Genomic DNA, 23,526 nt, shown 5'->3' with positions numbered 1-23,526 from the left:
TCCTATCCTGCAATTATTTGACAGAAGTCGACAAAGTAACTATTTGTAAATATTGTAAGCTGTCAGTGTGATTTTACTGTACATTGCACCTGAATTGCAAGCCTTTCAAAGGACACCGTTGCGTATTTCTCGCAAGTCACACTGATGGCCCGTGTGGTATGAGTTTTTCTTGCATAAACAGACTTTCATTGGGGATTCTCGGCTGATATACGGTGCAAATCGCAGCATAGTGCAATTTCACTCGCACATATAATACGGCCGTGAAAAAAAAAAAAAAAACATTGGTCCGAGTGCTATGCAATTTTTTTTTTCTCGCATAGCACTCGTCCGTATTCCTCTCTAGTGTGACTCCGGCCTTAAAGGGAAAAATCATTCAAAATTTGAAAATTTCTATTTTTTAAAATTTCTGATATTTTTACAAAATAAAGCAAAACATATTAACCCAAGTTTATCATTAGCCCAAGTTTACCATTATCATACAGTCTAATATGTCAGGAAAAAAAACAACCTCAAAAATCAATGGAATATGTTGAAGCATTCCCGTCACTGAGGGGTTAAATGCTTGTACAAGTGAACATTGTTTCAAAAGTGGTTTACCTGTCTAAGACTGGTTTCACACCAGCGTTCGGCAGCCTTCTTCCTCCGTTAAGCCCCACCAACTGCTACACCTCTTCTTTCAGCTCCGCCTACGTCTGCATGCATCCCCTATCTTTAACATTGGGTACACAGGCACGTGTCGTTTTGACGATGCGCTGAACTGCGTCGAACGCAACATGTTGCATTTTGTTGCGGTCGGCGCAGCGTTAAAACAACGCATGCAGCGGCATCTGCTTGGCCTGCGTACCCAATGTTAAAGATAGGGTATGCAGGACGCATGCAGATGCAGGACGCATGCAGACGTAGGCGGAACTGAAGGAAGAGGTGCAGCATTGGGCGGGGCTTAACGGAGGAAGAAGGCTGCCATCCGCAGCCCTGCCGAATGCTGGTGTGAAACCAGCCCAAGGCTGTTATTATAGCACCTTACGTCTTACGCTAGGTTCACATTGCGTTAGTGCAATCCGTTAAGCGCATAGCGCTAGCGGATTGCGCTAACGCAATGTTTCTAGAGGGTCGGCGTTCACCCTCCCCGATAGCACAGATCCCCGAGGAACAGATCCGTCACAAAAGAACGGCACATCGCTAGCGCGTGCCGAAAATGGCATGCGCTAGTGATGCGCTTCAGCTAAAAGTAACATTGCTGTCAATGGGTGCGCTAACGGACCCGTTGCACGGCGTTAATTTCGACATTTTCGCCGTGCAACGCATTCCGTTAGCGTTAACCCATTAACGCAATGTGAATCTAGCTTTACACAGATAAATCATGGGCTTGTCCTGCCCTACGCATGAAATGAAAGACAAATACAATGTGGAGACTTAATCAGAGCAATGTTTTATTTACATTCAGAACTGGTTTAAGAGGTAAACAATTACCGTTTCTCACAGAAATCTCAGACTTTTACTTATAGAAATACTGGATAAATATCATTTTAACATTAGATATAGAAATATTTCTAATTTTATAAAACTGCCTTTTTTTGCATAGAAAAACTTTATGCCTTTCCTTGTTTCACTTTATGCCTTTGCTTGTTTCATTTTATGCCTTTCTAAAGTATTGTAAAAATGTAATATGCTGTTGGTGCATGCGGGCAGGACTGTCGGTAGGGTATACGGCTCTGAAGCCCCCCCCGGGCCTGCCTCCGGTGTCTGAGGTTTCGGTGTCCCGGGCCAGAGATCATAATAACGGCCTTGAATTGTGAAGGACACGGCAGCCGATCCTGAGAAACATCCAAGGTGGGAATGCCCCATCATGTCGAAGAGAGTCTGCTAGATCCAGGCCTAGCAGACCAGTGCTGGTGGGTTCATGGATGCCAGGAGGGAGCTGGCCTAAAGGAAGGTCTCGTCTTTTCCTGGCGGGTCAGAGAGTTGTCCCGTCGTTTGTTTTTTTTGGACAGAACATTTCCAAAACAACCAAATTTGAACAGATCTCTTGGGAGGCAGACTTTAGTCCTCTGTTGCAGAAGCGAAGTACTCTTAAACTGATAGGCGCAGAGTAGGACGCACTAGAAAGTTGGCGTGCATGATTGTTCAGGGCGCTGGCGGTGTGGACCGGCCACCAGAGAAGGCCTAGACCAAAGTCTGGATATTTTAAGAGCAAGGTCACAGGAGCCTCTGGAAACGTGGAGGCTGCATGAATAGGAAGGTTTCCTCAGGAGACGTCCACATTGCTCAGGGGAAAACTAGGACATATTTGTCCTGTGTTTTTTTTTTTAAAGTAGCCCCCTTACTGCCTCGTAGGATATACCAGTCCTTAAGATCACAAATCCTTTACGCAGAGCGATGATGAAGATGGGCATGGAATAACCTGGACGCAGAGAGGCGAGAGGGTAGGGCGATTCGTGGCATGAACGGTCCTCCGGGGAACCCCAAACACTCTTGATGTGTTAGGGCCTTGCCTCGTAGACCACAGATGATATGGTAGTGACAATTCTAGGTGGGAGATTAGAGTGACAATTCCACTGTCGCCCTCAAAAGCCATATCTGGGAAGAAAAAAAAAAATTAAAAGAAAAATCGTTAATAAAAAAACCTCCCAAAACCTAAGGCCTAAACTGGGCTGGGCGGTCCAGACCCATGTCTTCCTCCTACTGACATTAAGTTAAAACGGATTAGCTTCGTGCTAGTTGGTGGTGTACCCTCCTCTACAGGAAATACCTAAATTTTTTTTTTTGCATAGCATAAGCAGCATACACCCATTTTTTTTTTGTGTACCCCAACATTAGCTCCCCCACATCAACCAGAAGGCCACACAGCATAACCTCGCTCCCCCAGTCAGAAACCCCCACCTCACATTATCCAGCGGACCCCACAGGATAAACCCAAAGCCCACCAGACATTCCCTCCCACAAGCGTAAATCCCCATGACGCCCCCTGCCCCCAACCATAAATCCCATCAGACACCCCCCCCCCCCCCCAATCGGATGCCACCCCAGCTTAACCCCCCAGCATAAACCCCCATCGGACGTCCACCCCTCCTCCAAGCATTACTCCCATCGTACACCACGCCCACCCAATAATAAACCCCCACCGGACGACCAAACCCCCACAGGACGTGGACCCCCCCATCCAGCACACACCCCCATCCAGCACACACCCCACCCAGCACAAACCCCCCATCGGACGTCCACCCCCGACCCAGCCTAAACTCTTATCGGACGTCCACTTCACCCAGCCTAAGCCCTCATCAGCCCCCCAAACCCAACCCATAAGCAGGTCGCCCCCCAATAAAGGGGATCCCTCCGTAAGCGGCAGGTCGCCTCCCCACGTCCCACCACAGGCAGGTCGCCTCCCCACGTCCCACCACAGGCAGGTCGCCTCCCCACGTCCCACCACAGGCAGGTCGCCTCCCCACGTCCCACCACAGGCAGGTCGCCTCCCCACGTCCCACCACAGGCAGGTCGCCTCCCCACGTCCCACCACAGGCAGGTCGCCTCCCCACGTCCCACCACAGGCAGGTCGCCTCCCCACGTCCCACCACAGGCAGGTCGCCTCCCCACGTCCCACCACAGGCAGGTCGCCTCCCCACGTCCCACCACAGGCAGGTCGCCTCCCCACGTCCCACCACAGACAGGTCGCCTCCCCACGTCCCACCACAGGCAGGTCGCCTCCCCACGTCCCACCACGAGCAGGTCACCACCACATCCCACCACATGGGTCCCCCAATAGCCTGCAGCAGGTCTCCCCCCACATCCCACAAGCAGATAGCCCTCAAATCCAACAACAGGGGTCCCCCCCAATAGACAGGTCACACCCCCCCAAACCGAACCACAAGCATGTCACCCTCAAACCCCACCACAGGTCTCCCCCACTAAAAGGGGTCCACCCCGTAAGCAGGTCACCTCCAAACCCCACCACAGGGGTCCCCCCCAACAGCCAGCAGGTGCCCCCCAAAATCCAACTACAGGGGTCCCCCACAATAGTCAGCAGCAGCAGGTGCCCCCCAAAATCCCACCACAATAGCCAGCAGCAGCAGGTGCCCCCCACAACAGTCCACCACAGGGGGTCCCCCACAACAGCCAGCAGCAGTAGGTGCCCCCCCCAAATCCCACCACAGGGGTCCCCCACAATAGCCAGCAGCAGGTCCCCCCCAAAATCTCACCACAGGGGTCCCCCACAACAGCCAGCAGCAGGTCCCCCCAAAATCTCACCACAGGGGTCCCCCACAACAGCCAGCAGCAGCGCCCCCCAAAAAGCCCACCACGGGGGTCCCCCACAACAGCCAGCAGCAGCGCCCCCCAAGAACCCACCACAGGGATCCCCCACAACAGCAGCGGTGCCACCCCCCAAAAAGCCCACCACAGGGGTTCCCCACAGCAGCAGCGGTGCCCCCCAAAAGCCCACCACGGGGGTCCCCCACAGCAGCAGCGGTGCCCCCCCAGAAAGCCCACCACGGGGGTCCCCACAACAGCCAGCAGCAGCGGTGCCCACCCAAAAAGCCCACCACATGGGTCCCCCACAACAGCCAGCAGCAGCGGTGCCCCCCAAAAGCCCACCACAGGGGTCCCCCACAACAGCCAGCAGCAGCGGTCCCCCCCAAGAAGCCTACCACAGGGGTCCCCCACAACATCCAGCAGCAGCGGTGCCCCCCAAAAGCCCACCACGGGGGATCCCCACAACAGCCAGCAGCAGCGCTGCCCCCCCAAAAAGCTCACCATGGGGGTCTCCCACAACAGCCAGCAGCAGCGGTGCCCCCCAAAAAGCCCACCACGGGCGTCCCCCACAACAGCCAGCAGCAGCGGTGCCCCCCCTAAAAGCCCACCACGGGGGTCCCCCACAACCGCAGCGGTCCCCCCCAAAAGCCCAACACAGGGGTCCCCCACAACAGCCAGCAGCAGCGGTGCCCCCCCCAAAAAGCCCATCACGGGGGTCCCCCACAACAGCCAGCAGCAGCGGTGCCCCCCTCAAAATGCCCACCACGGGGGTCCCCCACAACAGCCAGCAGCAGCGGTGCCCCCCCCCAAAAAAAGCCCACCACAGGGGTCCCCCACAACAAGAGCGGTGACCCCCCCACAAAGCCCACCACGGGGGTCCCCCACAGCAGCAGCGGTGCCCCCCCACAAAGCCCACAAAGGGGGTCCCCCACAGCAGCAGCGGTGCCCCCCCCCACAAAGCCCACCACAGGGGTCCCCCACAGCAGCAGCGGTGCCCCCCACACAGACAAGCAGGTCGCCCACCACAGAGCCTCCCCCAATAGCGAGCATCAAGTAGCATTTTTTCACCCTGAAACCACTAACCTCCATGTGGCATGGCGTCCACAAGATATAATCATGCTGCTTTGCCGCCTTCATGATGTGACTGAAAACACGCCCCCTCTCGATAGGACACGCCCCCGGAAATGACGTCACACCTGGAAGGAGCCCATACACTCTAGCATTTACCATGAGGGTATGCTGGGAGATGTAGTTTCTAAAACAAGCCGCAAAATGGCGTCCTCACGTGCTTACGCCCTGCAACCTTAGCTATTACCATAGCAACACTAAACAAACCCAAAATATGATGGAAGTCCTTCACCCCCCGCACCTCAGCTAACCCGCCACTACTGACGTCACCACCACTACTTACACACGGTCGGCTAAATTACTGCAAAGCATCATGGGGAGAGAGCACTGCTGAGGTATCGCGAGATGTCATACCATCGTTTACGCATTGGACGCCGGGAAATGTAGTATCTTTTTTCTCTTTGCGGATGGAACCTTTCGTGGAGCGCATTGCACACCGGGAAATGTAGTTCTCCTTCAGCAACCCCGCGGATTCTCTCTTTACCGACATGGCGGACAGGAGGCGTCGGAGGAGACGTGCGTCCCAGGACAGCGAAGAGGAGGAAGAAGAGGAGTCAGGGAGTGACACTGTGGTCTCCGCAGAGCGGCCAGGGCAGCCCGGCAGGACTGAGGGCCGAGAAGTGGTCAACAGGAGAGGGGAGGCGACGGCCGCGGCGGCCAGAGATGGGAAGGAGTCCGAGTGTGTGAGTATGGAGGCCGGGCAGGAGCAGGTGGGCTCAGCCGTCTGTATACATGCACAACAGCAGCCGCAGCCCCCACATCACTGCCTGCTCCTGGCTGCAGATAATAGCGCAGCTACTCTACAGAAACGGGCCGCCTGCCATGGGAAAAGCTGCCACCATTAGTGGCATTATACCCTGCTGTCTCCCCAGATGAGGCCCATGTACCTGCCATGGGGAAAGCTGTCACCATTAGTGGCATTATACCCTGCTGTCTCCCCAGGTGAGGCCCATGTACCTGCCATGGGGAAAGCTGTCACCATTAGTGGCATTATACCCTGCTGTCTCCCCAGGTGAGGCCCATGTACCTGCCATGGGGAAAGCTGTCACCATTAGTGGCATTATACCCTGCTGTCTCCCCAGGTGAGGCCCATGTACCTGCCATGGGGAAAGCTGTCACCATTAGTGGCATTATACCCTGCTGTCTCCCCAGGTGAGGCCCATGTACCTGCCATGGGGAAAGCTGTCACCATTAGTGGCATTATACCCTGCTGTCTCCCCAGGTGAGGCCCATCCACCTGCCATGGGAAAAGCTGCCACCATTAGTGGCATTATACCCTGCTGTCTCCCCAGGTGAGGCCCATGTACCTGCCATGGGGAAAGCTGTCACCATTAGTGGCATTATACCCTGCTGTCTCCCCAGGTGAGGCCCATCCACCTGCCATGGGAAAAGCTGTCACCATTAGTGGCATTATACCCTGCTGTCTCCCCAGGTGAGGCCCATGTACCTGCCATGGGGAAAGCTGTCACCATTAGTGGCATACCCTGCTCTGTCTCCCCAGGTGAGGCCCATCCACCTGCCATGGGAAAAGCTGTCACCATTAGTGGCATACCCTGCTCTGTCTCCCCAGGTGAGGCCCATCCACCTGCCATGGGAAAAGCTGTCACCATTAGTGGCATACCCTGCTCTGTCTCCCCAGGTGGGGCCCATCCACCTGCCATGGGAAAAGCTGTCACCATTAGTGGCATACCCTGCTCTGTCTCCCCAGGTGAGGCCCATGTACCTGCCATGGGAAAAGCTGCCACCATTAGTGGCATACCCTGCTCTGTCTCCCCAGGTGAGGCCCATGTACCTGCCATGGGAAAAGCTGTCACCATTAGTGGCATACCCTGCTCTGTCTCCCCAGGTGGGGCCCATCCACCTGCCATGGGGAAAGCTGTCGCCATTAGTGGCATACCCTGCTCTGTCTCCCCAGGTGAGGCCCATCCACCTGCCATGGGGAAAGCTGTCACCATTAGTGGCATTATACCCTGCTCTGTCTCCCCAGGTGAGGCCCATCCACCTGCCATGGGGAAAGCTGTCCCCATTAGTGGCATACCCTGCTCTGTCTCCCCAGGTGAGGCCCATCCACCTGCCATGGGGAAAGCTGTCACCATTAGTGGCATACCCTGCTCTGTCTCCCCAGGTGAGGCCCATCCACCTGCCATGGGGAAAGCTGTCACCATTAGTGGCATACCCTGCTCTGTCTCCCCAGGTGAGGCCCATCCACCTGCCATGGGAAAAGCTGCCACCATTAGTGGCATACCCTGCTCTGTCTCCCCAGGTGAGGCCCATCCACCTGCCATGGGAAAAGCTGTCACCATTAGTGGCATACCCTGCTCTGACTCCCCAGGTGAGGCCCATGTACCTGCTATGGGAAAAGCTGTCACCATTAGTGGCATACCCTGCTCTGTCTCCCCAGGTGAGGCCCATCCACCTGCCATGGGAAAAGCTGTCACCATTAGTGGCATACCCTGCTCTGTCTCCCCAGGTGAGGCCCATCCACCTGCCATGGGAAAAGCTGTCACCATTAATGGCATACCCTGCTCTGTCTCCCCAGGTGAGGCCCATGTACCTGCCACGGGAAAAGCTGTCACCATTAGTGGCATACCCTGCTCTGTCTCCCCAGGTGAGGCCCATCCACCTGCCATGGGAAAAGCTGTCACCATTAGTGGCATACCCTGCTCTGTCTCCCCAGGTGAGGCCCATGTACCTGCCATGGGAAAAGCTGTCACCATTAATGGCATACCCTGCTCTGTCTCCCCAGGTGAGGCCCATCCACCTGCCATGGGAAAAGCTGTCACCATTAGTGGCATACCCTGCTCTGTCTCCCCAGGTGGGGCCCATCCACCTGCCATGGGGAAAGCTGTCACCATTAGTGGCATACCCTGCTCTGTCTCCCCAGGTGAGGCCCATCCACCTGCCATGGGGAAAGCTGTCACCATTAGTGGCATTATACCCTGCTCTGTCTCCCCAGGTGAGGCCCATCCACCTGCCATGGGGAAAGCTGTCACCATTAGTGGCATTATACCCTGCTGTCTCCCCAGGTGAGGCCCATCCACCTGCCATGGGAAAAGCTGTCACCATTAGTGGCATACCCTGCTCTGTCTCCCTAGGTGAGGCCCAGCCACCTGCCATGGGGAAAGCTGTCACCATTAGTGGCATTATACCCTGCTCTGTCTCCCCAGGTGAGGCCCATCCACCTGCCATGGGAAAAGCTGTCACCATTAGTGGCATACCCTGCTCTGTCTCCCCAGGTGAGGCCCATGTACCTGCCATGGGAAAAGCTGCCACCATTAGTGGCATACCCTGCTCTGTCTCCCCAGGTGAGGCCCATGTACCTGCCATGGGAAAAGCTGTCACCATTAGTGGCATACCCTGCTCTGTCTCCCCAGGTGAGGCCCATCCACCTGCCATGGGAAAAGCTGTCACCATTAGTGGCATACCCTGCTCTGTCTCCCCAGGTGAGGCCCATGTACCTGCCATGGGAAAAGCTGCCACCATTAGTGGCATACCCTGCTCTGTCTCCCCAGGTGAGGCCCATCCACCTGCCATGGGAAAAGCTGTCACCATTAGTGGCATACCCTGCTCTGTCTCCCCAGGTGAGGCCCATGTACCTGCCATGGGAAAAGCTGCCACCATTAGTGGCATACCCTGCTCTGTCTCCCCAGGTGAGGCCCATCCACCTGCCATGGGAAAAGCTGTCACCATTAGTGGCATACCCTGCTCTGTCTCCCCAGGTGAGGCCCATCCACCTGCCATGGGAAAAGCTGTCACCATTAGTGGCATACCCTGCTCTGTCTCCCCAGGTGAGGCCCATGTACCTGCCATGGGAAAAGCTGTCCCCATTAGTGGCATACCCTGCTCTGTCTCCCCAGGTGAGGCCCATCCACCTGCCATGGGAAAAGCTGCCACCATTAGTGGCATACCCTGCTCTGTCTCCCCAGGTGAGGCCCATCCACCTGCCATGGGAAAAGCTGTGACCATTAGTGGCATACCCTGCTCTGTCTCCCCAGGTGAGGCCCATCCACCTGCCATGGGAAAAGCTGTCCCCATTAGTGGCATTACCCTGCTCTGTCTCCCCAGGTGAGGCCCATCCACCTGCCATGGGGAAAGCTGCCACCATTAGTGGCATACCCTGCTCTGTCTCCCCAGGTGAGGCCCATGTACCTGCCATGGGAAAAGCTGTCACCATTAGTGGCATACCCTGCTCTGACTCCCCAGGTGAGGCCCATCCACCTGCCATGGGAAAAGCTGTCACCATTAGTGGCATAACCTACTCTGACTCCCCAGGTGAGGCCCATCCACCTGCCATGGGAAAAGCTGTCACCATTAGTGGCATTATACCCTGCTGTCTCCCCAGGTGAGGCCCATGTACCTGCCATGGGGAAAGCTGTCACCATTAGTGGCATTATACCCTGCTGTCTCCCCAGGTGAGGCCCATCCACCTGCCATGGGAAAAGCTGTCACCATTAGTGGCATTATACCCTGCTGTCTCCCCAGGTGAGGCCCATGTACCTGCCATGGGGAAAGCTGTCACCATTAGTGGCATACCCTGCTCTGTCTCCCCAGGTGAGGCCCATCCACCTGCCATGGGAAAAGCTGTCACCATTAGTGGCATACCCTGCTCTGTCTCCCCAGGTGGGGCCCATCCACCTGCCATGGGAAAAGCTGTCACCATTAGTGGCATACCCTGCTCTGTCTCCCCAGGTGAGGCCCATGTACCTGCCATGGGAAAAGCTGCCACCATTAGTGGCATACCCTGCTCTGTCTCCCCAGGTGAGGCCCATGTACCTGCCATGGGAAAAGCTGTCACCATTAGTGGCATACCCTGCTCTGTCTCCCCAGGTGGGGCCCATCCACCTGCCATGGGGAAAGCTGTCGCCATTAGTGGCATACCCTGCTCTGTCTCCCCAGGTGAGGCCCATCCACCTGCCATGGGGAAAGCTGTCACCATTAGTGGCATTATACCCTGCTCTGTCTCCCCAGGTGAGGCCCATCCACCTGCCATGGGGAAAGCTGTCCCCATTAGTGGCATACCCTGCTCTGTCTCCCCAGGTGAGGCCCATCCACCTGCCATGGGGAAAGCTGTCACCATTAGTGGCATACCCTGCTCTGTCTCCCCAGGTGAGGCCCATCCACCTGCCATGGGAAAAGCTGCCACCATTAGTGGCATACCCTGCTCTGTCTCCCCAGGTGAGGCCCATCCACCTGCCATGGGAAAAGCTGTCACCATTAGTGGCATACCCTGCTCTGACTCCCCAGGTGAGGCCCATGTACCTGCTATGGGAAAAGCTGTCACCATTAGTGGCATACCCTGCTCTGTCTCCCCAGGTGAGGCCCATCCACCTGCCATGGGAAAAGCTGTCACCATTAGTGGCATACCCTGCTCTGTCTCCCCAGGTGAGGCCCATCCACCTGCCATGGGAAAAGCTGTCACCATTAATGGCATACCCTGCTCTGTCTCCCCAGGTGAGGCCCATGTACCTGCCACGGGAAAAGCTGTCACCATTAGTGGCATACCCTGCTCTGTCTCCCCAGGTGAGGCCCATCCACCTGCCATGGGAAAAGCTGTCACCATTAGTGGCATACCCTGCTCTGTCTCCCCAGGTGAGGCCCATCCACCTGCCATGGGAAAAGCTGTCACCATTCGTGGCATACCCTGCTCTGTCTCCCCAGGTGAGGCCCATGTACCTGCCATGGGAAAAGCTGTCACCATTAATGGCATACCCTGCTCTGTCTCCCCAGGTGAGGCCCATCCACCTGCCATGGGAAAAGCTGTCACCATTAGTGGCATACCCTGCTCTGTCTCCCCAGGTGGGGCCCATCCACCTGCCATGGGGAAAGCTGTCACCATTAGTGGCATACCCTGCTCTGTCTCCCCAGGTGAGGCCCATCCACCTGCCATGGGGAAAGCTGTCACCATTAGTGGCATTATACCCTGCTCTGTCTCCCCAGGTGAGGCCCATCCACCTGCCATGGGGAAAGCTGTCACCATTAGTGGCATTATACCCTGCTCTGTCTCCCCAGGTGAGGCCCATCCACCTGCCATGGGAAAAGCTGTCACCATTAGTGGCATACCCTGCTCTGTCTCCCTAGGTGAGGCCCAGCCACCTGCCATGGGGAAAGCTGTCACCATTAGTGGCATTATACCCTGCTCTGTCTCCCCAGGTGAGGCCCATCCACCTGCCATGGGAAAAGCTGTCACCATTAGTGGCATACCCTGCTCTGTCTCCCCAGGTGAGGCCCATGTACCTGCCATGGGAAAAGCTGCCACCATTAGTGGCATACCCTGCTCTGTCTCCCCAGGTGAGGCCCATGTACCTGCCATGGGAAAAGCTGTCACCATTAGTGGCATACCCTGCTCTGTCTCCCCAGGTGAGGCCCATCCACCTGCCATGGGAAAAGCTGTCACCATTAGTGGCATACCCTGCTCTGTCTCCCCAGGTGAGGCCCATGTACCTGCCATGGGAAAAGCTGCCACCATTAGTGGCATACCCTGCTCTGTCTCCCCAGGTGAGGCCCATCCACCTGCCATGGGAAAAGCTGTCACCATTAGTGGCATACCCTGCTCTGTCTCCCCAGGTGAGGCCCATGTACCTGCCATGGGAAAAGCTGCCACCATTAGTGGCATACCCTGCTCTGTCTCCCCAGGTGAGGCCCATCCACCTGCCATGGGAAAAGCTGTCACCATTAGTGGCATACCCTGCTCTGTCTCCCCAGGTGAGGCCCATCCACCTGCCATGGGAAAAGCTGTCACCATTAGTGGCATACCCTGCTCTGTCTCCCCAGGTGAGGCCCATGTACCTGCCATGGGAAAAGCTGTCCCCATTAGTGGCATACCCTGCTCTGTCTCCCCAGGTGAGGCCCATCCACCTGCCATGGGAAAAGCTGCCACCATTAGTGGCATACCCTGCTCTGTCTCCCCAGGTGAGGCCCATCCACCTGCCATGGGAAAAGCTGTGACCATTAGTGGCATACCCTGCTCTGTCTCCCCAGGTGAGGCCCATCCACCTGCCATGGGAAAAGCTGTCCCCATTAGTGGCATTACCCTGCTCTGTCTCCCCAGGTGAGGCCCATCCACCTGCCATGGGGAAAGCTGCCACCATTAGTGGCATACCCTGCTCTGTCTCCCCAGGTGAGGCCCATGTACCTGCCATGGGAAAAGCTGTCACCATTAGTGGCATACCCTGCTCTGACTCCCCAGGTGAGGCCCATCCACCTGCCATGGGAAAAGCTGTCACCATTAGTGGCATAACCTACTCTGACTCCCCAGGTGAGGCCCATCCACCTGCCATGGGAAAAGCTGTCACCATTAGTGGCATTATACCCTGCTGTCTCCCCAGGTGAGGCCCATGTACCTGCCATGGGGAAAGCTGTCACCATTAGTGGCATTATACCCTGCTGTCTCCCCAGGTGAGGCCCATCCACCTGCCATGGGAAAAGCTGTCACCATTAGTGGCATTATACCCTGCTGTCTCCCCAGGTGAGGCCCATGTACCTGCCATGGGGAAAGCTGTCACCATTAGTGGCATACCCTGCTCTGTCTCCCCAGGTGAGGCCCATCCACCTGCCATGGGAAAAGCTGTCACCATTAGTGGCATACCCTGCTCTGTCTCCCCAGGTGGGGCCCATCCACCTGCCATGGGAAAAGCTGTCACCATTAGTGGCATACCCTGCTCTGTCTCCCCAGGTGAGGCCCATGTACCTGCCATGGGAAAAGCTGCCACCATTAGTGGCATACCCTGCTCTGTCTCCCCAGGTGAGGCCCATGTACCTGCCATGGGAAAAGCTGTCACCATTAGTGGCATACCCTGCTCTGTCTCCCCAGGTGGGGCCCATCCACCTGCCATGGGGAAAGCTGTCGCCATTAGTGGCATACCCTGCTCTGTCTCCCCAGGTGAGGCCCATCCACCTGCCATGGGGAAAGCTGTCACCATTAGTGGCATTATACCCTGCTCTGTCTCCCCAGGTGAGGCCCATCCACCTGCCATGGGGAAAGCTGTCCCCATTAGTGGCATACCCTGCTCTGTCTCCCCAGGTGAGGCCCATCCACCTGCCATGGGGAAAGCTGTCACCATTAGTGGCATACCCTGCTCTGTCTCCCCAGGTGAGGCCCATCCACCTGCCATGGGAAAAGCTGCCACCATTAGTGGCATACCCTGCTCTGTCTCCCCAGGTGAGGCCCATCCACCTGCCATGGGAAAAGCTGTCACCATTAGTGGCATACCCTGCTCTGACTCCCCAGGTGAGGCCCATGTACCTGCTATGGGAAAAGCTGTCACCATTAGTGGCATACCCTGCTCTGTCTCCCCAGGTGAGGCCCATCCACCTGCCATGGGAAAAGCTGTCACCATTAGTGGCATACCCTGCTCTGTCTCCCCAGGTGAGGCCCATCCACCTGCCATGGGAAAAGCTGTCACCATTAATGGCATACCCTGCTCTGTCTCCCCAGGTGAGGCCCATGTACCTGCCACGGGAAAAGCTGTCACCATTAGTGGCATACCCTGCTCTGTCTCCCCAGGTGAGGCCCATCCACCTGCCATGGGAAAAGCTGTCACCATTAGTGGCATACCCTGCTCTGTCTCCCCAGGTGAGGCCCATCCACCTGCCATGGGAAAAGCTGTCACCATTCGTGGCATACCCTGCTCTGTCTCCCCAGGTGAGGCCCATGTACCTGCCATGGGAAAAGCTGTCACCATTAATGGCATACCCTGCTCTGTCTCCCCAGGTGAGGCCCATCCACCTGCCATGGGAAAAGCTGTCACCATTAGTGGCATACCCTGCTCTGTCTCCCCAGGTGGGGCCCATCCACCTGCCATGGGGAAAGCTGTCACCATTAGTGGCATACCCTGCTCTGTCTCCCCAGGTGAGGCCCATCCACCTGCCATGGGGAAAGCTGTCACCATTAGTGGCATTATACCCTGCTCTGTCTCCCCAGGTGAGGCCCATCCACCTGCCATGGGGAAAGCTGTCACCATTAGTGGCATTATACCCTGCTGTCTCCCCAGGTGAGGCCCATCCACCTGCCATGGGAAAAGCTGTCACCATTAGTGGCATACCCTGCTCTGTCTCCCTAGGTGAGGCCCAGCCACCTGCCATGGGGAAAGCTGTCACCATTAGTGGCATTATACCCTGCTCTGTCTCCCCAGGTGAGGCCCATCCACCTGCCATGGGAAAAGCTGTCACCATTAGTGGCATACCCTGCTCTGTCTCCCCAGGTGAGGCCCATGTACCTGCCATGGGAAAAGCTGCCACCATTAGTGGCATACCCTGCTCTGTCTCCCCAGGTGAGGCCCATGTACCTGCCATGGGAAAAGCTGTCACCATTAGTGGCATACCCTGCTCTGTCTCCCCAGGTGAGGCCCATCCACCTGCCATGGGAAAAGCTGTCACCATTAGTGGCATACCCTGCTCTGTCTCCCCAGGTGAGGCCCATGTACCTGCCATGGGAAAAGCTGCCACCATTAGTGGCATACCCTGCTCTGTCTCCCCAGGTGAGGCCCATCCACCTGCCATGGGAAAAGCTGTCACCATTAGTGGCATACCCTGCTCTGTCTCCCCAGGTGAGGCCCATGTACCTGCCATGGGAAAAGCTGCCACCATTAGTGGCATACCCTGCTCTGTCTCCCCAGGTGAGGCCCATCCACCTGCCATGGGAAAAGCTGTCACCATTAGTGGCATACCCTGCTCTGTCTCCCCAGGTGAGGCCCATCCACCTGCCATGGGAAAAGCTGTCACCATTAGTGGCATACCCTGCTCTGTCTCCCCAGGTGAGGCCCATGTACCTGCCATGGGAAAAGCTGTCCCCATTAGTGGCATACCCTGCTCTGTCTCCCCAGGTGAGGCCCATCCACCTGCCATGGGAAAAGCTGCCACCATTAGTGGCATACCCTGCTCTGTCTCCCCAGGTGAGGCCCATCCACCTGCCATGGGAAAAGCTGTGACCATTAGTGGCATACCCTGCTCTGTCTCCCCAGGTGAGGCCCATCCACCTGCCATGGGAAAAGCTGTCCCCATTAGTGGCATTACCCTGCTCTGTCTCCCCAGGTGAGGCCCATCCACCTGCCATGGGGAAAGCTGCCACCATTAGTGGCATACCCTGCTCTGTCTCCCCAGGTGAGGCCCATGTACCTGCCATGGGAAAAGCTGTCACCATTAGTGGCATACCCTGCTCTGACTCCCCAGGTGAGGCCCATCCACCTGCCATGGGAAAAGCTGTCACCATTAGTGGCATAACCTACTCTGACTCCCCAGGTGAGGCCCATCCACCTGCCATGGGAAAAGCTGTCACCATTAGTGGCATACCCTGCTCTGTCTCCCCAGGTGAGGCCCATCCACCTGCCATGGGAAAAGCTGTCCCCATTAGTGGCATACCCTGCTCTGTCTCCCCAGGTGAGGCCCATCCACCTGCCATGGGAAAAGCTGTCACCATTAGTGGCATACCCTGCTCTGTCTCCCCAGGTGGGGCCCATCCACCTGCCATGGGGAAAGCTGCCACCATTAGTGGCATACCCTGCTCTGTCTCCCCAGGTGAGGCCCATCCACCTGCCATGGGAAAAGCTGTCACCATTAGTGGCATACCCTGCTCTGACTCCCCAGGTGAGGCCCATGTACCTGCTATGGGAAAAGCTGTCACCATTAGTGGCATACCCTGCTCTGTCTCCCCAGGTGAGGCCCATCCACCTGCCATGGGGAAAGCTGTCACCATTAGTGGCATACCCTGCTCTGACTCCCCAGGTGAGGCCCATGTACCTGCCATGGGAAAAGCTGTCACCATTAGTGGCATACCCTGCTCTGTCTCCCCAGGTGAGGCCCATCCACCTGCCATGGGGAAAGCTGCCACCATTAGTGGCATACCCTGCTCTGTCTCCCCAGGTGAGGCCCATCCACCTGCCATGGGAAAAGCTGTCACCATTAGTGTCATACCCTGCTCTGTCTCCCCAGGTGAGGCCCATCCACCTGCCATGGGAAAAGCTGTCACCATTAGTGGCATACCCTGCTCTGTCTCCCCAGGTGAGGCCCATCCACCTGCCATGGGAAAAGCTGTCACCATTAGTGGCATACCCTGCTCTGTCTCCCCAGGTGAGGCCCATGTACCTGCCATGGGAAAAGCTGTCCCCATTAGTGGCATACCCTGCTCTGTCTCCCCAGGTGAGGCCCATCCACCTGCCATGGGGAAAGCTGCCACCATTAGTGGCATACCCTGCTCTGTCTCCCCAGGTGAGGCCCATCCACCTGCCATGGGAAAAGCTGTCACCATTAGTGGCATACCCTGCTCTGTCTCCCCAGGTGAGGCCCATCCACCTGCCATGGGAAAAGCTGTCACCATTAGTGGCATACCCTGCTCTGTCTCCCCAGGTGAGGCCCATGTACCTGCCATGGGAAAAGCTGTCCCCATTAGTGGCATACCCTGCTCTGTCTCCCCAGGTGAGGCCCATCCACCTGCCATGGGAAAAGCTGTCACCATTAGTGGCATACCCTGCTCTGTCTCCCCAGGTGAGGCCCATCCACCTGCCATGGGAAAAACTGTCACCATTAGTGGCATACCCTGCTCTGTCTCCCCAGGTGAGGCCCATCCACCTGCCATGGGGAAAGCTGCCACCATTAGTGGCATACCCTGCTCTGACTCCCCAGGTGAGGCCCATGTACCTGCCATGGGAAAAGCTGTCACCATTAGTGGCATACCCTGCTCTGTCTCCCCAGGTGAGGTCCATCCACCTGCCATGGGAAAAGCTGTCACCATTAGTGGCATACCCTGCTCTGTCTCCCCAGGTGGGGCCCATCCACCTGCCATGGGGAAAGCTGCCACCATTAGTGGCATACCCTGCTCTGTCTCCCCAGGTGAGGCCCATCCACCTGCCATGGGAAAAGCTGTCACCATTAGTGGCATACCCTGCTCTGACTCCCCAGGTGAGGCCCATGTACCTGCTATGGGAAAAGCTGTCACCATTAGTGGCATACCCTGCTCTGTCTCCCCAGGTGAGGCCCATCCACCTGCCATGGGAAAAGCTGTCACCATTAGTGGCATACCCTGCTCTGTCTCCCCAGGTGAGGCCCATCCACCTGCCATGGGGAAAGCTGTCACCATTAGTGGCATACCCTGCTCTGACTCCCCAGGTGAGGCCCATGTACCTGCCATGGGAAAAGCTGTCACCATTAGTGGCATACCCTGCTCTGTCTCCCCAGGTGAGGCCCATCCACCTGCCATGGGGAAAGCTGTCACCATTAGTGGCATACCCTGCTCTGTCTCCCCAGGTGAGGCCCATCCACCTGCCATGGGAAAAGCTGTCACCATTAGTGGCATACCCTGCTCTGTCTCCCCAGGTGAGGCCCATGTACCTGCCATGGGAAAAGCTGCCACCATTAGTGGCATACCCTGCTCTGTCTCCCCAGGTGAGGCCCATCCACCTGCCATGGGAAAAGCTGACCCCATTAGTGGCATACCCTGCTCTGTCTCCCCAGGTGAGGCCCATCCACCTGCCATGGGAAAAGCTGTCACCATTAGTGGCATACCCTGCTCTGTCTCCCCAGGTGAGGCCCATCCACCTGCCATGGGAAAAGCTGTCACCATTAGTGGCATACCCTGCTCTGTCTCCCCAGGTGGGGCCCATCCACCTGCCATGGGGAAAGCTGCCACCATTAGTGGCATACCCTGCTCTGTCTCCCCAGGTGAGGCCCATGTACCTGCCATGGGAAAAGCTGTCACCATTAGTGGCATACCCTGCTCTGACTCCCCAGGTGAGGCCCATCCACCTGCCATGGGAAAAGCTGTCACCATTAGTGGCATACCCTGCTCTGACTCCCCAGGTGAGGCCCATCCACCTGCCATGGGAAAAGCTGTCACCATTGGTGGCATACCCTGCTCTGTCTCCCCAGGTGAGGCCCATCCACCTGCCATGGGAAAAGCTGCCACCATTAGTGGCATACCCTGCTCTGTCTCCCCAGGTGGGGCCCATCCACCTGCCATGGGGAAAGCTGCCACCATTAGTGGCATACCCTGCTCTGTCTCCCCAGGTGAGGCCCATCCACCTGCCATGGGAAAAGCTGCCACCATTAGTGGCATACCCTGCTCTGTCTCCCCAGGTGAGGCCCATCCACCTGCCATGGGAAAAGCTGCCACCATTAGTGGCATACCCTGCTCTGTCTCCCCAGGTGAGGCCCATCCACCTGCCATGGGAAAAGCTGTCACCATTAGTGGCATACCCTGCTCTGTCTCCCCAGGTGAGGCCCATCCACCTGCCATGGGAAAAGCTGTCACCATTAGTGGCATACCCTGCTCTGTCTCCCCAGGTGAGGCCCATGTACCTGCCATGGGAAAAGCTGCCACCATTAGTGGCATACCCTGCTCTGTCTCCCCAGGTGAGGCCCATCCACCTGCCATGGGAAAAGCTGTCCCCATTAGTGGCATACCCTGCTCTGTCTCCCCAGGTGAGGCCCATGTACCTGCCATGGGAAAAGCTGCCACTATTAGTGGCATACCCTGCTCTGTCTCCCCAGGTGAGGCCCATCCACCTGCCATGGGAAAAGCTGTCACCATTAGTGGCATACCCTGCTCTGTCTCCCCAGGTGAGGCCCATGTACCTGCCATGGGGAAAGCTGTCACCATTAGTGGCATACCCTGCTCTGTCTCCCCAAGGTGAGGCCCATCCACCTGCCATGGGGAAAGCTGTCACCATTAGTGGCATACCCTGCTCTGTCTCCCCAGGTGAGGCCCATGTACCTTCCATGGGAAAAGCTGTCACCATTAGTGGCATACCCTGCTCTGTCTCCCCAGGTGAGGCCCATCCACCTGCCATGGGAAAAGCTGTCACCATTAGTGGCATACCCTGCTCTGTCTCCCCAGGTGAGGCCCATCCACCTGCCATGGGAAAAGCTGTCCCCATTAGTGGCATACCCTGCTCTGTCTCCCCAGGTGAGGTCCATCCACCTGCCATGGGAAAAGCTGCCACCATTAGTGGCATACCCTGCTCTGTCTCCCCAGGTGAGGCCCATCCACCTGCCATGGGAAAAGCTGCCACCATTAGTGGCATACCCTGCTCTGTCTCCCCAGGTGAGGCCCATGTACCTGCCATGGGAAAAGCTGTCACCATTAATGGCATACCCTGCTCTGTCTCCCCAGGTGAGGCCCATGTACCTGCCATGGGAAAAGCTGTCACCATTAGTGGCATACCCTGCTCTGTCTCCCCAGGTGAGGCCCATCCACCTGCCATGGGAAAAGCTGCCACCATTAGTGGCATACCCTGCTCTGTCTCCCCAGGTGAGGCCCAGCCACCTGCCATGGGAAAAGCTGTCACCATTAGTGGCATACCCTGCTCTGTCTCCCCAGGTGAGGCCCATCCACCTGCCATGGGAAAAGCTGTCACCATTAGTGGCATACCCTGCTCTGTCTCCCCAGGTGAGGCCCATCCACCTGCCATGGGAAAAGCTGCCACCATTAGTGGCATACCCTGCTCTGTCTCCCCAGGTGAGGCCCATGTACCTGCCATGGGAAAAGCTGTCACCATTAATGGCATACCCTGCTCTGTCTCCCCAGGTGAGGCCCATGTACCTGCCATGGGAAAAGCTGTCACCATTAGTGGCATACCCTGCTCTGTCTCCCCAGGTGAGGCCCATCCACCTGCCATGGGAAAAGCTGTCCCCATTAGTGGCATACCCTGCTCTGTCTCCCCAGGTGAGGCCCATCCACCTGCCATGGGAAAAGCTGCCACCATTAGTGGCATACCCTGCTCTGACTCCCCAGGTGAGGCCCATCCACCTGCCATGGGAAAAGCTGTCACCATTAGTGGCATACCCTGCTCTGTCTCCCCAGGTGAGGCCCATGTACCTGCCATGGGAAAAGCTGTCACCATTAGTGGCATACCCTGCTCTGTCTCCCCAGGTGAGGCCCATCCACCTGCCATGGGAAAAGCTGTCACCATTAGTGGCATACCCTGCTCTGTCTCCCCAGGTGAGGCCCATCCACCTGCCATGGGAAAAGCTGTCCCCATTAGTGGCATTACCCTTCCCTGTCTCCCCAGGTGAGGCCCATCCACCTGCCATGGGAAAAGCTGTCCCCATTAGTGGCATACCCTGCTCTGTCTCCCCAGGTGAGGCCCATCCACCTGCCATGGGAAAAGCTGTCCCCATTAGTGGCATTACCCTTCCCTGTCTCCCCAGGTGAGGCCCACACAGCCCTGGCATGGCCCTGAGTTCCAGCAGGCTGGTGTGCAAAAGCAAGTGGCACCCCAGACGATTTCTATGGACCTGACTGATATTTTTGTCGATTCTGGTGTCCAGCACTTTTCTTCTGTCTTGCACTTCGGACACGTGTTATTCCCCCACACGATTCCCCACTTGGGGAAGGTGCTGGATGTTCCTTGTGTTCCAGAAATCTATAGAAAGAGAAGTTTTTTGTACTGTGCTGAAATAAGTTTCTCAGTCTGAGAAACAAAATATTATCTGGTAGTTATACCTTTTTAAAGAAGCACTCCTCCCATCAAAGTTTTATCCTCTTAATATATTGCAGTCATATTATATAGCACTGTGTACTTACAGTTGCTCATTTTGCCTTTTTACCCAGCTAATTCTTCTCTTTTTCATTAGGTCTGACATCACGTGATAAGTAACTGACAAGCTGAAACCTTCTAAGCTCTATGTAGAAACATGAGGTCAATTTTCCCTGCATGAGTCATAAGTCACCGCAAAAGTCCTTGTCAGGGGGAGGAGGGAGCAGCTATGTCAGGAGCCGAAGAGGGGAATGATAAGTGCAGGAACAAGAGACTTCCTGTTTCTACATAGAGTAGAGAAATGAATTAGCTGGGTAGAAAGGCAAAATGAAAATTTTAAGTACACAGTGCTATATAAAATAATTGCAGTATTTTAGAGTATAAAACTTTGACGGGAGGAGGAGGAATGCTTCTTTAACAAAAAAGATCGTTCAGTGGGAGAAACAAAATAATAATTTATTTAGAAGCCACACATCCTGGGATTGAACAGGTCCTCCTGACACATTTGTTGGCCATAGTGGCCTTTTATTATCAGAGACAGCCCTGTTCTAAGGTGAGGTCTATGTGGGGAAGTAGTGATTGTGAATGGGGTCGGCAGCCTTTTCTCATAAGGTATCGTAATTCATTGGTTTTGCAAATCCTAAATCCCACACAGTTTGCACATAAAGTGAGTTGTGTGATAATGGACTACACTCAGTTTTTTTCTATGATCCTGTGACTGTGTAGGCTACAGTGAACAGATGTGATATCCAGCGACACTGATATTGTAAAAAAAAAATAATTGTATGAGCTGCCCTGTCTTAAAGGAGATTTTGCTCCAAAATTGCATTTAGAAGTTTTGATACTCTGTGATGGTGGTGGGAGCAATAAAACCTGCCACCGCGCTCTATTGTTGGGGACAGACGCCACTTTCCCAGTTGGAGGGATATGTTCATAGTCAAAAGCTAATTGACTTTCTAATATGCAATATGCCTTATCAGTCTCAAGATCTTAGGCCGGTTTCACAGGTATAAGTATAGAATGTGATGTCCTGTCTAGTCCCAGATCTTACGGGCATGTATTAGCTGTTGAATTTAGGTCAGGAGAACTGTGGTTGCTCTATACTCGTTGCTCGGGGGGGGGTCTCTGAGTATTTGTGACTGCTCGGAGATTTGGTTTTTGTTGATGCAGCTGCATGATTTACAGCTGCTAGCCAGCCTGAGTACATGTGGGGGTTGCCTGGTTGCTAGGGAATCCCCACATGTATTCAAGTTGTCTAGCAGCTGTAAATTATGCAGCTGCATCAACAAAAACTAAATCTCTGAGTACTCACAAATACTCGGAGACCACCCGAGTGTGCTCGGAGAAACCTGAGTAACGAGTATATTCGCTCATCACTAGTCAGTGTCCATTTTGTTGGAGTTGGTATAAAATGGACGGACTGACTCCTAAAATATATAATACATTGGGTTCAGTGCAGGATGTGCTGTAAATGTTTAAACAAGAATTCGGGAAAGTTATGAAATGTCCTATAAATGTGTCTGTTCTATTCCTGATCTAAGGATCTGGGCTTTTAGTTGAGATTAATCTGTGCTGCACTTTATGTACATGCTCAGTAGTGACCAGCAGGGCTGTGGAGTCGGAGACAGGAAATTGAGGAGTCTGAGTCACTGGTTTGGCTTACAGACCCCACAATACTGGTAAAAACAAGCCCAAAACTGAAAATCATAAAGGTCCCTATACGGATTAAATTTGGCAGTCTGTGCTGGTTTTGGCCAGACCAACTTTCTTCCTATTAATATATGAATATTTTGATAGTCCATCTATATGGGATGGAGGAGGGGGAGGGAGGGCGAGAGAGCTGTGTGCTCCTTAAGTGTAACAATTATGGAAAATGCTAACAATGAGTACACTCAGCACAACAGTGATGCCCCGAGCTCTGCGATCAGGGTATCAGCTTCTATTCAGCCGATGTTCAGACTGCCAAGCCTGTCATTGTGTAAATTCTTCTGGTTTTGACCAGAGCACTATTTGGTTCCGTTCCGTGGTCAGACCTTTGCCGAAAGGTGACCCATCAAAGTTCAGGCAATGCATATCAGCCCGTGCCGGCTGCTGCCAGTGACCGTCCTCAGTGACCATCAGCCGTACTTCCATCAGCCGTACTTCCATCAGCCGTACTTCCATCAGCCGTACTTCCATCAGCCGTACTTCCATCAGCCGTACTTCCATCAGCCGTACTTCCATCAGCCGTACTTCCATCAGCCGTACTTCCAGGCATCTCCTGTGAAGCTCTTTAATACTATGAGATGTTGGAGGTTGGCATAAAGGAGCCAATTTTTCCTTGCAATGGAGCCTGTCAGCATGATTATAATCCATATAAAAATCTGCCACTACATGTAACTTGATAAAGATTTTTCTTAAAATATATCTATTAGTCACTTGTACACCACATATTTTTATTTTATAAAAACTACTTTTTAACGCTCCTGGTCCATATTCAAATAAACGTTGAAGTGTCTGGGACGGTGTCATGTCCCTGACCCTATATTATCAGATGGGTATTGTGCACCTGTTGTATTCATTACAATGAGATGGCTGTACCATTCCTGCCAGGAGGACTGGTTAGCAGGTCCCAGACCTGATGTCACTGTCAGCGCTGGCCAACGATTCAGGATTAACCCTTCAATGCATATGGCTTAAAACCTTT

The 23,526-nt window shown here is 55.2% G+C and overlaps 1 protein-coding gene and 1 long non-coding RNA gene across 3 annotated transcripts in view; one reads left to right on the top strand and one right to left on the bottom strand.

Annotated features, from left to right (window-relative positions):
• Window positions 1–1,408: 1,408 nt before the first annotated feature.
• LOC138664703 (uncharacterized) lies at window positions 1,409–5,411 on the bottom strand. The gene is made up of 2 exons (XR_011318379.1): window positions 5,329–5,411; window positions 1,409–2,577 (listed from the first exon to the last, which is right to left on the bottom strand). It is a non-coding gene; the product is annotated as an uncharacterized lncRNA (long non-coding RNA).
• A 380-nt stretch (window positions 5,412–5,791) lies between these two features.
• The window catches only part of CASC3 (CASC3 exon junction complex subunit), a 39,422-nt gene continuing 21,687 nt past the window's right edge, over window positions 5,792–23,526 (top strand). For both annotated transcript variants that reach the window (XM_069751630.1, XM_069751629.1), the window contains exon 1: window positions 5,792–6,056. In XM_069751630.1, the coding sequence (XP_069607731.1) occupies window positions 5,862–6,056 (195 nt within the window). In that variant the 5' untranslated portion in view covers window positions 5,792–5,861. The remainder of the gene's footprint in view (window positions 6,057–23,526) is intronic.

Source organism: Ranitomeya imitator, chromosome 2, assembly GCF_032444005.1.
Source record: "Ranitomeya imitator isolate aRanImi1 chromosome 2, aRanImi1.pri, whole genome shotgun sequence".
Lineage (NCBI taxonomy): Eukaryota > Metazoa > Chordata > Amphibia > Anura > Dendrobatidae > Ranitomeya > Ranitomeya imitator.
The sequence above is the reverse complement of the archived record's forward strand: the minus strand, read 5'-3'. Positions and strand labels throughout refer to the sequence as shown.